We start from the raw sequence: 13,512 nt of genomic DNA, 5'->3' as shown, positions 1-13,512 counted from the left end.
CTAACTGGGTGTCGATCAGCAGGTGGTGAGCTATTGCCCTGCGCATCATTTGTACATCCCAATCCTTTCATTATTGCTGTTGTCATTTTATTAGTGTTATCATTATCATTATTAGTTTCTTCTTTTCTGTTCTATTAAACCATTCTTATCTCAACCCATGAGTTTTACTTCTTTTCCTGATTTTCTCCCCCATCCCTCTGGGTTGGGGGGGGGGGGAGGGGAGTGAGTGAGCGGCTGCGTGGTGCTTAGTTGCTGGCTGGGGTTAAACCACGACACCTCATTACAACATGAGGTATTTTGAGAACATGATTTACTGTTTTATAATACATTTTAAAATTACTTTTCTATATTTTTAGCCGTAAATTGTAGGTACCATAAAGTCTGCAAGCTGGTGACATTTTATTTTGCAATTTTTTAATATTTCACCAGGTAAACCAGCTAAAATATTTTAAACACCATATTTCCAGCTGTGCTCTGATCTAATTAAAAAAATAAATTACAAATGTTGGATACACTTAAAGTAAGTTTGGTTTATGGTAACTGTGGCTTGAGCTAAACACTGCTTCATGACATCCACACTCTTTGTAGACCATGACACAAACAGGTTTCTATTTGTCCTGCCTTCTCCAGAGTATAAGTTTATTTGTTTATGTTTTTGTCTTGGCCCTGTCATTGCTGTTGAGATCAGAAGAGATGGATGGGCCTGTTTTGCTTTCTTGACCTTCTGAGTGAGCAGATGTGCCAGAAGTCTGCAAAAAGCCAATGCCAGCACTACAATACATAGCATTATACACATAAAAGAGGTAAAGAAAACTTTTTAAACCATATTCAAATTTTTTTAAATTTTAAGTAATTTAAGTGTATAGAAAATGGAAGGAAAATGAATTCAATTTTTTTCTCATTTCCTTGTCCGATTTTGATGTTCTCAGCAAGAAGTTCTGTTTGAAACAGGCTGAATACAAGGGGATTGTCAAGTAAGTGCACTGTCCAGAGAATCCACTGGGACTGCAGAACACTTCTTCAGAAAATTAAAAAAAAAAAAAAAAAAAAAAAAAAGAAAGAAAGAAAGAAAGAAAATGTCCTGTTTTCAGGTGGCACAGAGTGACCTGCTTGTCACATGTCTGAGACACCTACAGTGCTAAAAAAAAGACAGTATTTCAGAGTAGAAGAAATATGAAAGAAGCCTACAAAACAAAATGGTTTCAATGGTGTTCATGTTGCTACAGTACTCTGATAGATTTGGCAAATTTTTTAAGGCCATTAGTAGCGATTCAACCAGAAGCACTAGAAAGGAGAATAAAATAAGGACCATCTGAAATACTTGCACTTCTTTTGACAGCAGAAAATTCTGCTGTGATGTGTTGTTTGAGACCACAGTAACACAACAATTCTGGATACAGAATTGTATCCAATTTGTTGAGAATAGAGATATCAGAATAAATACAACTGTATGATATTGTATTTCCCCAACATTTTAAAATCAATATGACATCTCTTTTAATAGAGAACAAAACAGAATACATAAATGATCGGTGAACCCTGCTATTAAAATTTTCACAGCCACATAGCAGTGCCCTTCAACATGCTTACTACAGATGGGTGAGATTCAGGTGCTGTTAAGTGCCTTACCAGATGTCATCTGATAAAACTGTTCTGGTCAGAAGAATAATTCTAAACAGCTTATAACAGATATATGCTGAACCTGAAATCATGATATGAATTTCCACTGATTTTGAGGAAATTGTTTTGTTTAATATTTATGACTTCTGTCTTAAATAACTGTTGCAAACTGGAGAACCTAAAATCACAAATGTGTCTGCACAACACTGTATAATGACTCTCATAATAAATATTAGGACAAAGGTAATTTCCAAATATTTTTTCATTATTAATAATGTTATTAAATGTTATAAAAACACAAATGTCAGTACAATTCCTGTACAAGGATAAATAACCTCATAGCAAAGATTAATATCACGGGTCTTTCATTTCATAATATTTCAGGAATACAATTAATTTAGTTTAGGAGGACTGCAGAAACAAATACAAGAGAGTAGCATAATCCCAGAAAACCTTTGGTGTACAAGTTACATAAATTATCACAAGAATTCATTAAACTCACTCTTGGTGCTCTTTCACTTAAGTGTTTGGCAATAGCTGAATCATTAAGGGTGCATCACTCCTATAGCAGAGGGAATTACTACTGTTCATAACCAAAAAAAGAGTGAAATGGAATTTACCACAGAGAAAGCTGATGTATAAAATGTTCTACTACTTCCCTCTTTCTGCTTGCAGCTTCATTTCACTGGCAGCAATATCAGTGGAATCTTCCTTGGTGGCACTTGTATCAAAAGGAATCATTCTTTTCATAAGTGCTAGAAATAAGTCAAACAAAAAAAGTAATTAAACATCTTCAGAGAAACAGATACAATTTGCTGACCAACCATCAATGTTTATATGAAACATATATTTCATTATACAATATTATAATTCACATAGCAAGTAATATGGTATTAATAAATATTCAATATTCATAATGCTATGAATTGAGAAACTGACTTATTTTTCTAGAGAAACAGATTTTAATACTATATAATACAGGCATGGCCAAGAACTTTCTTACACAGAAGAAATGTAAAGTCTATTTTTAAAAATTTGATAATTCCAATAACATTTATTTTCCATTTAATTTTCCATCATTTTTGTTTACATAAGACAAAACAAACCTGAAGGAATATCTTTACCAATAGCATGGACTAAAGTCAACAAGTGACACTGAACAGGTGTTCTTAGGATAAGATGTATATACCTTCACAGCAGGGTGTATATATAATGCTTATTTCTAAATACATTGTACTGCATCAAAATTTATACAATATGAATTGACAGAACATGTTACGATAAAGTGCTGGAGGAAAAAACCCCAAACATCTAGCAATAATTTAAGAAAAGGCACAAATTAAGGGGAATAAAGTGGATATCAGCTTATACAACATACCCTTCTTTGAATGACCTTCCTTCTATCATAACTGTGTAAGAAAAGTGATCCTTCCTGAGAGTTTGTAATAAATATCCACAGCGCATTTTTTTAATAGTCCAGTATAATCTAGCAGTATATAACTAAAAGTTATTTAATAGGGAGTAAGTCTTCACAGTTTCATTAGTAGGAGTCAGATGTTTTCACTTTCAGAAGGAGAAACAAATCACTGTATTTGGGACATTAATGAAAGAGTGAGTTAAAATTTTTCAGCATAAAGTTTTCAGCATTGGTCTAAAACTATGCAACTGTGTGCAATTTCAGCTGTACCTCTTGTGGTCAGTATTCAAAGTAAAGTGAAAAATCAAAGAAAATTCATTGCCAATCTAAATCAATTTGCATTTTTCAAAGTGATGATGTCAAGTTTCCAATCATTCCAGGTTCTTATCCTTGAGCAGCCTTAGAAGGTTTTGTTCTACAGTGATGTCCCACAGCATCATGATGTTACCATGTCTTTTTACTTTTAGTTGTTACTTATTTATAAATGTCAATACAAATAATCTTAAGAACTTATGAAAAAGTATACATAGAGGGATAAAGACAGACATCAGCATACGCTGCAGGAGTTAATTGTTATGACAATAAAATCAACATTCAGGACAACTTGTTTTTATTCAACCATGATATCATTCCTACTATATAACAAGAGCGTTGTATATCACCAGAGCCAAAGGGTCAGAGAAGACTGTGATCCCAGCTACAGAGGTTGGGAAAACTGGTGGCTATTTTCTTCTCCGTAAAGTCACAGCTTATGAAGCCCAGGAACAAATCCCCAACAACAGAAAGCCTGAAAGCCATACGGCTTCTGGGAAACCATCCAGGTTAAAACCTTGAAGTGATGAATTATACAAAGGGAAAGGCAGGACCCTATTCACAAAGCTAATGCAAAGCATGTGTAACTCTAGGGACCTTTGTAGTACAAAATTTAAGAAAAATACAGTGGCCATGAAAAACATTTTCTGAGGATTATTCTTTAGATAACAACTAGTAGTTACTTTTTAGACCAACTGGTTTGGTCTCATAATACAGACTGCAAACCACGTCTAATGAATGCTTCCTTCTATAAATTATTTTCTCAGTTAAACTTCTTTCTTTCTAAGAAAATGGATATAGAAATAAAAGCTCATTCCCACAGCATCTTTAAAATAGTTTGTTATGGAAAAGCTGTTATAATTGTAGAATTTATACCAGCAACATGAAGACCAATCATAAAACAGAATGATAATGTTAATTACTTTTCCTTGTAACTGCCTGCTGCACTGGCAACTTCTTACTAAATATATGTATGGAAGCAGATTGTTCCCTTATTTTTTCTTACTTTTTGTCCTTCCTTCTTCAACCAATTTTAAACTGAAATCCCAGGATCCCCCTCGCAGATAAATTATATCAAACGTGTCTGCTCTCCTCCCTGGTGCTCTGTACAAGTCATAAGAGACCCACATTGGGAAGAGAGCTTCTTGTACTACTTATTGACTATATAATTTGTAAGGTTTCATGAATTTAAGAGAGATGGAGTGGGGAAACATGAAATCACAAAGGCTTGCAAAAACTGCTCTAAAAGGTAAATGAAAAAAAAGTTCATTCTTCTGTTTCTGAAGAAGTAAGGAGATAAATTAATCACAGAAAATAGGTGATGACATTTATAGGTAGATTTATGAAAGCTACAGGAGATTTGGGAGCAAAAGACCTCAAATTATACTTTGCTGTCAAAGTTTCAAATTATAACTAATTAGGATCATTACTGAAGTTGAAAGTTCATGGTGTTTATGTGACTAACATGACTGAAGAAGCTGATGTTATCATTTGCCACTCACTGGCAATTACAAGAAAAGCTCCATAATGTTAATACCATTGCAGAATTGTCACTGTCCTCAAGAACTGTAGCAAGAACTTCAAAATACAATTTGACTGGTGGAGATCAGGTTCAGTATAAAGGTAAAACATTCTAACCAAAATCTCTGGAGTAATTCACATACCTTAGTGCCATAAGCTACCACAGACGTCCACAAAGGGCTGTGAAAGATGTGATGGGAACTATGGAAAACCTATGCCTTCCTGGAATGACAGCTAGAAGCATACTCTAGGACATCTAAAACGATACCAGGCATCTTCAACAGGCACCTGTCTTGCTCTCATACTTGCTTACTAAGCATAAAGAACATACAATAGCACTAACTCTTAGAAGAAAAGAATCAGCAAAGTGAGAAATTAAGAACACCACCTTCATTCTATCCAAGTCAAATCAAGTCAGGGATAGGAAAAATATTCTATGCCTACTTCTCTACTTTAGCCTCAGAAAACTTGACTAATGGATTTTTATAGAGTACAAGGAAGAAACTAAAACTCTCAAGATCTTTGTATCCAGTTCCATTCCCTTAAAAACAGATAGGAAAAAGTGAAACACATTCACCGTTTTCTTACTTTTTTGCTTTAAAAAAAAAATAAAAAAAAAATTAAAAATAGCTCTTTACCATCTGGGCAAAAGAACAAAAATAAAAACACTCTCAGCACCATTCTGGGATATGGAAAATATGAAATATGAAGATCAGCTTCATTTATGATGTGAAAAATACCTTCCTAAAAGTTTTAAGCAAGACAAAAAAAAAAAAAGTCCCTCAGCCATGCCTGAACATGGGTTTCAAAAGGAGCTTTCCTCAAATGAGGAAGACTTTGCAAATATTTCATAATGACCAACACTGAATCACTACTGTCTTTCATTCAACACTTACTTTTTTTACCTCCAGAAAGTTTAGTGCTGGTAAAACCCAGCTGAATCAGAGAACTGGTTCATCAGATCATACGGATCCTATTTCTCTGACAACTGTCTAAAATTGATTAAAAAGTACTGAAGTAACAAGTTCCATTCAGGTTAAGCAGTATAAAGATACTGTAATATTTTAGGAACATTTGTGCCACATCTTTAAATTCCAGCAAGTTTTTGCAGTGGAATCACAGAGTTGTTGAGGTTGGAAGGGACTGCTGGAGGTCATCTAGTCTAACAGGCCTGCAAGGTATGGGTTCTTTCTTTTCTATACCCCAACAAGGCTGAACTGTACTTTGACTTGCAAGACTGACAGGAATTAGGTTAGGGAAAATGGAAAACCAACTCTGAGGCAGGGGAAACTGTTCCTGAAGTACAAATGAGGTGGAGGCATTTGCTATTCCCTCTACTGTTATTCAGCATGCTCTGCAAAAAGATATTAATCACAACCCACAGATTCTGAAAGGAAAAGAAACCAATTATCTTTAACCTCATCAGATCAGCTCAGGACTTACTGGTGAGCAGTAATGTACTGCAGCATTCATTCTAAGATGCAAAGGTTTGAAACTGCAATGAAGTCCTGAAATAGGACTTTCCATTACATAGAAGGCAACTTACTGAATAGGTTCCCAGTATACAAACTGGCTATACTGAAAAGAAATGGAAGGTGATATCCTTCTGAAGAAAAGTATTCCGATATCCATGTGCTCATAAGCTCAAAAAAAAAACACCTTAAAAAACTTTTTTTAAAGTTAGACACTTATGCAAAGGTGTGCCTGTACCAGATAAAAATCTGATATTTCCCATCTTTTACTGAGCAGATCCTAGCTGTTTCAGAGATCTTGTGATCTTGCATGACCACAAGTTGTACACGCACTAGGGAACAGAAAAAATAGTTAAAAACAATTATTGAAGTAGAAGCTGAAGTAGTGAATTCAATTTTCACTGTTAAACTGCTATACAAGCACGAGATTAACTGGTACAAATGAAAGATCTGGGAAATAATCCTTGGCTGAGGATGTCTCTCTGGTCCCTGAAAAGATACACAGCTAACACAGGTATGATTCTTCATGCAGAGATTCAGAATCCAAGTGCAGCCCTTTTTTTTTTGTTGTAGGTTTGGATGCCAAACAGAATATATTGTATGTCCCAGTTAAAAAACCCAAAAAACTATCAGTGGGATGTAATGAAGTACTTCTTAGACAAAGGCATCCATCCAGTATCTAAAGCTAAAACACAGGAGGACTCTTAAGATGGTTCTAGCATATTTTTTTGGGTCAAAAAAGTCTTATTTTCTCAAGTAAAACAGCTTTCAAACAGGAAAATACATTACTTGTAGATTTTTTTTTTTTCTGTGAAACAATACTTACAACCTGAATCGGAGATCAGTGAGCTGGACAAAAAGCTGTTTTGAGTTCGCCAACTAGAAGAGGGGGCAGCCATTTCTGTATCAGAAATTTCAGCATCCATTTTCACATCCTATGGCAGCCAAGTAAAAATATTTTTTCTGTTAATATCAAGCAGCTGCAGACTTTCACAAAAAACATACAGTAGCACACATACAGGTATATGCTGTGATCTCACACATGCTGGAAAAAAATGATTTGAATTCTCAGAATTCTCAGTATTGCAGTTAGGTTCAAATAAATTTGCTTATGTATTTCATGACCATTTCATCACTACAAAATCTCTGCAAAAAGCTGCTTGACAAAAGCATTGGGAGCATTGCAAGTTTTTGTCACTACGATCAGTTGCAAAAACACTCTTTCCTGTTTACATCACATCCACAGTTCAGGACAAAGCATAGTGGCAGGGCAGACATCAGCGAATGATGAATTCCTCATCAATGAATGGTCCACATTAATTCACTGAAGTTCCACAAGTAAGTAGTAATAAAAATGAAATCCATTTTCCCTGCCACTGAGGAAACTCAATCTTCATTGATTTCTCATACCAAAATACCTGAAGTTGCTTTTCCATTTTGCTGTTAAACCATTAAATAAAGTCTGAAGTACAATGTTACTATTTATGGCTAGACCTATACAGCACAGCATTTTGGTGAGTAAAGTCATTTTGGCCTATAAGATAAAAAAAGATGATAATTTTTAAAAGGCCATTTAGACAAAAATATCTGTAAATCTTTATTAGCACTGCAGCAAGTAGTCCCCAGTTGCAATACCTTCCAAAATAAGATTAAGAGCTTGGTTTGGTATCCAAATTACTCAGTTTCTTGAAATGAGAAGAGATAATAACGCACAAATGCATCACTTCATAAAACACTCAATTTTCCTACTGAATTCTTATCATAAACAGCCTCAGGGAATTTTGTTAAAACATCTAGCAATTTATCATTCATGCTGATACTAACATGTGAAAACTAAACAGAAAACAAAAAAAATTCAATATTAAGAGTTACAATAAGCTTTTGTCCCATCACTGAAGAGGGATTTATTCTATTAAGACTAATGGGAATTACACGTATTAATCCCCTTATGTGCTGATGAGAGACTTAATACCTAAAGTGTACATAGCACAGTAACAACTTTTAAAGAATAAAAAAAGCTTGTGTCTTTTCATTCTGCTTCCAGAAATGCTATCTTAGAACAGAGCTTTTAAACAAGCAAGGTGCTTCTACCAGCATCTGCAACACAAAATGGCTTTCTCGGTACTGAAGTTTTAACCCACAGAATGTACCTTTTTTTCATGTGCTTCATTTACAGTTACATCTGTATGCTGTGTTTGACTAGCTGGTCAGTTGTTCATGGCAGGGAAACTGTCATAAAATATTTGCATCTACCTATCATAACATTCATCTTGAGTTTTCTTCTAGCTTTCTCTTTTGATTTTGCTTCAGTTGGTATTCACTGTTATATGTTTTATTTTTATACATTATATTTACCTTTCTTTTCCCCCAATTTCATCTTTATCTACTATCACTCAGCCCTTTCTTAGTTGAAAAATCATGATAGTTCTACTTGACGGTATTCTGCCAGCCTCTGGCCTCCTTTAGTACTGGAAATTGTACATTTTAACACATACAAGTAGCAATTATGATTATCCTGGGTGTCTAAGCAACAGGTAGTTTACAGCCATCTGACAAGACTACAGAGGAGTAGGAAGACTGAGTGGGGACAAATGAAATCATAACAAAGGAAGAAAAATAACTGCTTTTAGGGGAATGTTCAAGTTTGGTTTCATTTTTGCTCCTTTAAATGGAAAGAGGGTAGGACACAGGACTAGATAATGACTGTCTGAGATTAATGTTGGCAAGCAAGCTGAAAGAAGTGTATTAGAAGAAAGGCTAGAAAGATCATAATGAGGAGAAAGATGAATTCCACAAGTAATTTTATCTAAAATGGTCAATGTAAGAATTTTACAAGAACTCCCTTTTTTAAAACATGTATTTTCTTATCACCTACTAAAATCTACCTTGTATAGCAGAAGCACTACAGTGTGTACAGAGCATGAATCAAAACTATCAGAAAGAATGAATTTTGATGTCCTCAAGCCTACACTCTTCCACCAATCAATTTCAGAGACTCCCAATTGACAAATAGTAAAATAAAAAAATATTAAACAACAATGCATTTGAGTTAGTTCCAAGAGAGGGTAAGAAAGGCAAGCATTAAAAAGGGGTTTTTTTTAGACTAAGCTAGCCTGATCACTGAAATCAGATTAGCACCCGTCTGTTACTTGTTTTTGAACATTCTGTTCTATTTGTAACAGCCGTGACAGCAGAGTACTGTATGTCATGCAAAAACGCAATTAGGCCTGACTAAATGGAAGCCATTAAATGCTCTCTGTTGTCTAAAGAAAGAGGAAATAGTTTTAGAATCAGCTTTATACTGGATTCTGAATATAGAGTTCAAATTATGCAAGCCCAGTACATTCAGTCAGCTTAGCGCAACATTATATTCTACTGTCAGCTGATTGCATTCCACTTAGCTTTTCAATGTTTTCCAAATTTCAAGAGCTACTGAATTAGTAACTCTTATGTGAAGGCAAGAGAAATTCAAGAAACTGAAGATTATCATTAGCAACATACTGAATCTGTCCTGTTTCTTCCTTTCAATTCTTTCTTATAGAAGAGCAAGGTGGCTTTTTCAAGTAGCTTAATACCTTCTTACAACAGCAACTTACTAAGCTAAAGCACTATTTATTTTACCTTTTCCACTTTTTAAAAGACCTACTAGTAAGTACGTCCTCATTTTACATAGATCAAAAAATTGCTGTAGACAGCAATAAGACAAAGCAGGTAAACACTTCAGAGTAGTAAGACACAGTACGACACTTTTCTGTGAAATTTTAAAGCATTTTTTGAAAGTATCCGTGGCACTTTACAATGAAGACAACATTTCTGTCATCAAATTTTACATCAGCCATGGCAGCTACATAAAACAGAAACATTCATGAATGATTTTAGTCTGTGTTTGTACTAGGAGTTAATATACATAAAATAAGCTTAGGTTGCTGTTTGAAAGTAATCAGTAAACGAAAGTGGAGTACACACACACACCTTGAATTGTTGGACTCTTTGTTTTGAATCTTCCAGCTGTTGGTGTAGAGAACTCACTATTTCTTTATACTTTGTATACCTTTCCTGAATCATCTCCTTTCGGCAATGGGACTCCTAGAAATGCATTGAAAGATCTAATGATTTTGTAATGTGAAAAGCAGTTAATAAATGTTGGCTGGTTACTGTAAACACAGGTATCACCAAGGATTCTCAATATAGGAAGAATGAATTAATTACTAACTTTCAGGGGCCATATGAAAGCGATATGAATGTTCTATACAGAAAACTAATGTTAAAATGAAAACAGGTTAAAATGCGAACAGCCCCGTCCTTAAATGGCAAATGATTTCTTGTAACTCCTTCCAAAATTCAGTAATATCATACATTCTAACAAAGAAATTCTGTAACGGTGAAAAATTAATTACAATACTGTAGAAACAAGCACTTGAAGAAAAAAAAGTGTTCTAAGGATATGGACTAAACAATATTTTCAAATAAGAAAACATAATGCTTCTCACTGAACTAGCTAACGATTCACTTGAATGAATACAACTACCAGACATCTTGTGAGGCATTATCAAAGATTTACTTTCTCTTTCCATCTCCCTTCCTATGAAAACATTGAGGGAAGAACTTGCTAACAGTGGAAAGCAATGAATGGCTTTGAAATACTTCATTCATGCGTACCACTTGAGAGTAAAATATGCTGTTGTACAAAAAAATCCTATGTATTATTTTCAGAAAGAAGAATTAATGAAACTCCAAACTGACATCATTCTCACAGCTAAGGTATAAAGCTTAGCCCTCTTGAATAATAAATTTTTTATTAAACAATACACAGTTGTTGGTAGGGGCTCATCTTAAGAAAACAATCTTTAAAAACTAAGCATCAGGGAGAAGGACAAAGCTCAAATTAAAGTGAAGAATTTGGGTTCCAATCTCAAAAATGCTGGCTAAGTGATAACTACAGCAAACCAGAAAATGACAATGTCATTTCATAGTAATGTTAAGCAAGAGAGTGCAAGTGTGAAGGAGACTGTAGAAACCCCACATTCAAGCTTCTGCTTTGCCTAGCTGAGATCGGAATTTTTCCTTTGGCAGTGCAGAACCACTGGAAAAAGATGGCAAATGTCAACCTCCATCAGAGCAAAAAGCTCTTCTGGGGATACCTGGGATGTGAAATTGAAACTATACATCTCAACGATATTTTTCTTTAAAAACCCAAACATTTCAATCAGAATTTTGTTCCTAACTCTGTCGATGATGACAGCAATAAAATAGTGTACATGTATTAACACGTGACCTCGTGCAAGAACACTGAGAATAAACAATGTTTCAAACAAGTATGTTTTGAAATGTTTATGACTACCTCAGGATGAGAAATTCTGTATAGCAAATAAAATGCAAATCATTATGCATTTGTTGATCAGTGATTTAATACTGATTTAAAATTTATAGTGTGCAATGAAGTTCCAAATTATTTTTTAGTAAACCACCAAATCCATGTATGGAAATAAAACAGTGGTTTAGCCACTTAGCCACTGAAGACTTAATGTGAGGCTTATCACTCTTGACAGTACTCCACCACTACTATCAATATGTCCCACCGTGTCTAACCAAACACACCTTGATTTGATAGTGGGACTGAGAAAATAAGTGACAAATTATTGGCATTATGTCAAAAAAAAACCCAAAAGCTATAAAGCTCACTTATTTTCATTTATACTTTAAATACTGAAGTGACTAGCATAATTTATTTCATTACAAAATTTTAATTTTTTAACAAGTGATATCAGAATTCACCACTAAATACAAATATTATGAACCGGTAATTAGGACTTGACCTATTATGCCCAGTTATCAATGTTTGCTAACGTTATGGTGCATCTCAGCAGTGTTACTAATTAGGACTAAATTTATAACCTCAAAAAAATCTGTATAAACATGAAAATACATTTCTATATGGTTTTGCCTATATAATATGTACATATGTAATTTCAAATATCTTATTAACCAATTTATACATATAGAGAGGACATGAATTAACCAAAATATTTTAGAACTGCTGGAAGAGTCAAATGAAGTCTTTCTCACGCCAGTATCTTTGAAATCTTCTAACAGGCTCAGGTTTTCAGGAACTGACTCCAAATGGTCTAAAGCTACTTGAGTACTCTAAAGAACAGAACACAAGATAAACATAAAAAAATTAATCTCTCAGCCATGTCAAACATTAAAAATCTATTACATCTATCAACAGGTTTATAGGCATGTATGTGTCTGTAAATTAAACAGGTCAACAGTAAACAGGCTGTTAAGGAAAAAGAAGGACAAAAACACACAGCACAGTTTCCTTAATTTGAATCTTCATGAATAGTTGCCAGTTACTGAGCAGAACAGTACTTATTTACAATTTTGGAGTTTATGTAGCCTTCAGAATGAAATTTTCTTTTATTGCACTTCAGGGAGTAAAGTACATTTAACAGAAATATAAACATATACTTACAATGCTTATATCTTTGTAGTTAAACACATAGTAGAAACGTTCTTTTTTTTCCAAATACAAACATGTGCAATTAGCACTTAGCTAAATATAGAATAATCAAATTTTGTATTTTTGGTTTAGACATACGGTGTGTACTGCTGAAAGAGGAATTACCACTCTAGGCAGAGTTAGGGTTTGACTTAACAACAAGAATTCACATCCACACCTGTGACACAAAAAACAACGGAAGAAAATGAGTATCATGTTTGGGGTTTTGTGCACAGGTGAGGTTGGTTAGTCATGTATAAAGAATAGTCACGCCCCATAAGCCAGATACCTCTGGAACTTCTCAAAGGCTGCCCTTCTATTATTTGCTGAAGAGCAAGTAGAAACAATACTGTTAATCCTTTCTGAACAACAGTTGGTATTTCCTCTACAATTCTATAAATCACACTTCTTTGGATAAGGTTCTGTTAACCTGATATGCAATCTACCAATAAGGAGCTTCATTAACCACATTACTGCCCTGGCACTTTAAAAGCAAAAATCTATACCACAAATAAATTTCATCAATCCTGAAGTCAAATATCGTTATGCTGTAAAGCCCTTAACTACAAAAGCTCTGTTGCTAGTTGGAAGTCTCAATCTAATGAAAAACATCCTATTTAGATCCCAGACTTAAGACCTGAAGAGACTAAAACTTTCAATCACACCAG

At 34.3% G+C, this 13,512-nt stretch overlaps 1 protein-coding gene across 25 annotated transcripts in view; it reads right to left on the bottom strand.

Annotated features, from left to right (window-relative positions):
• Positions 1-262: 262 nt before the first annotated feature.
• CEP128 (centrosomal protein 128) overlaps positions 263-13,512 on the bottom strand; it is a 143,361-nt gene continuing 130,111 nt past the window's right edge. For 10 of the 25 annotated variants that reach the window (XM_049825586.1, XM_049825588.1, XM_049825590.1 and 7 more), the window contains 4 exons: positions 12,409-12,486; positions 10,315-10,428; positions 7,169-7,277; positions 263-2,375 (listed from right to left, as the gene is read on the bottom strand). In XM_049825586.1, coding sequence (XP_049681543.1) covers positions 2,272-2,375; positions 7,169-7,277; positions 10,315-10,428; positions 12,409-12,486 — 405 coding nt within the window. In that variant the 3' untranslated portion in view covers positions 263-2,271. Of the gene's footprint in view, positions 2,376-7,168; positions 7,278-10,312; positions 10,429-12,407; positions 12,487-12,817; positions 13,023-13,512 lie in introns of those variants that run through there. The other 15 variants (XR_007509162.1, XR_007509163.1, XR_007509164.1 and 12 more) reach the window with 7 other exon arrangements.

This window comes from Accipiter gentilis, chromosome 22, assembly GCF_929443795.1.
Source record: "Accipiter gentilis chromosome 22, bAccGen1.1, whole genome shotgun sequence".
Lineage (NCBI taxonomy): Eukaryota > Metazoa > Chordata > Aves > Accipitriformes > Accipitridae > Astur > Astur gentilis.
Note: the sequence above shows the minus strand (reverse complement) of the source record. Positions and strands in the feature narration are given on the sequence as shown.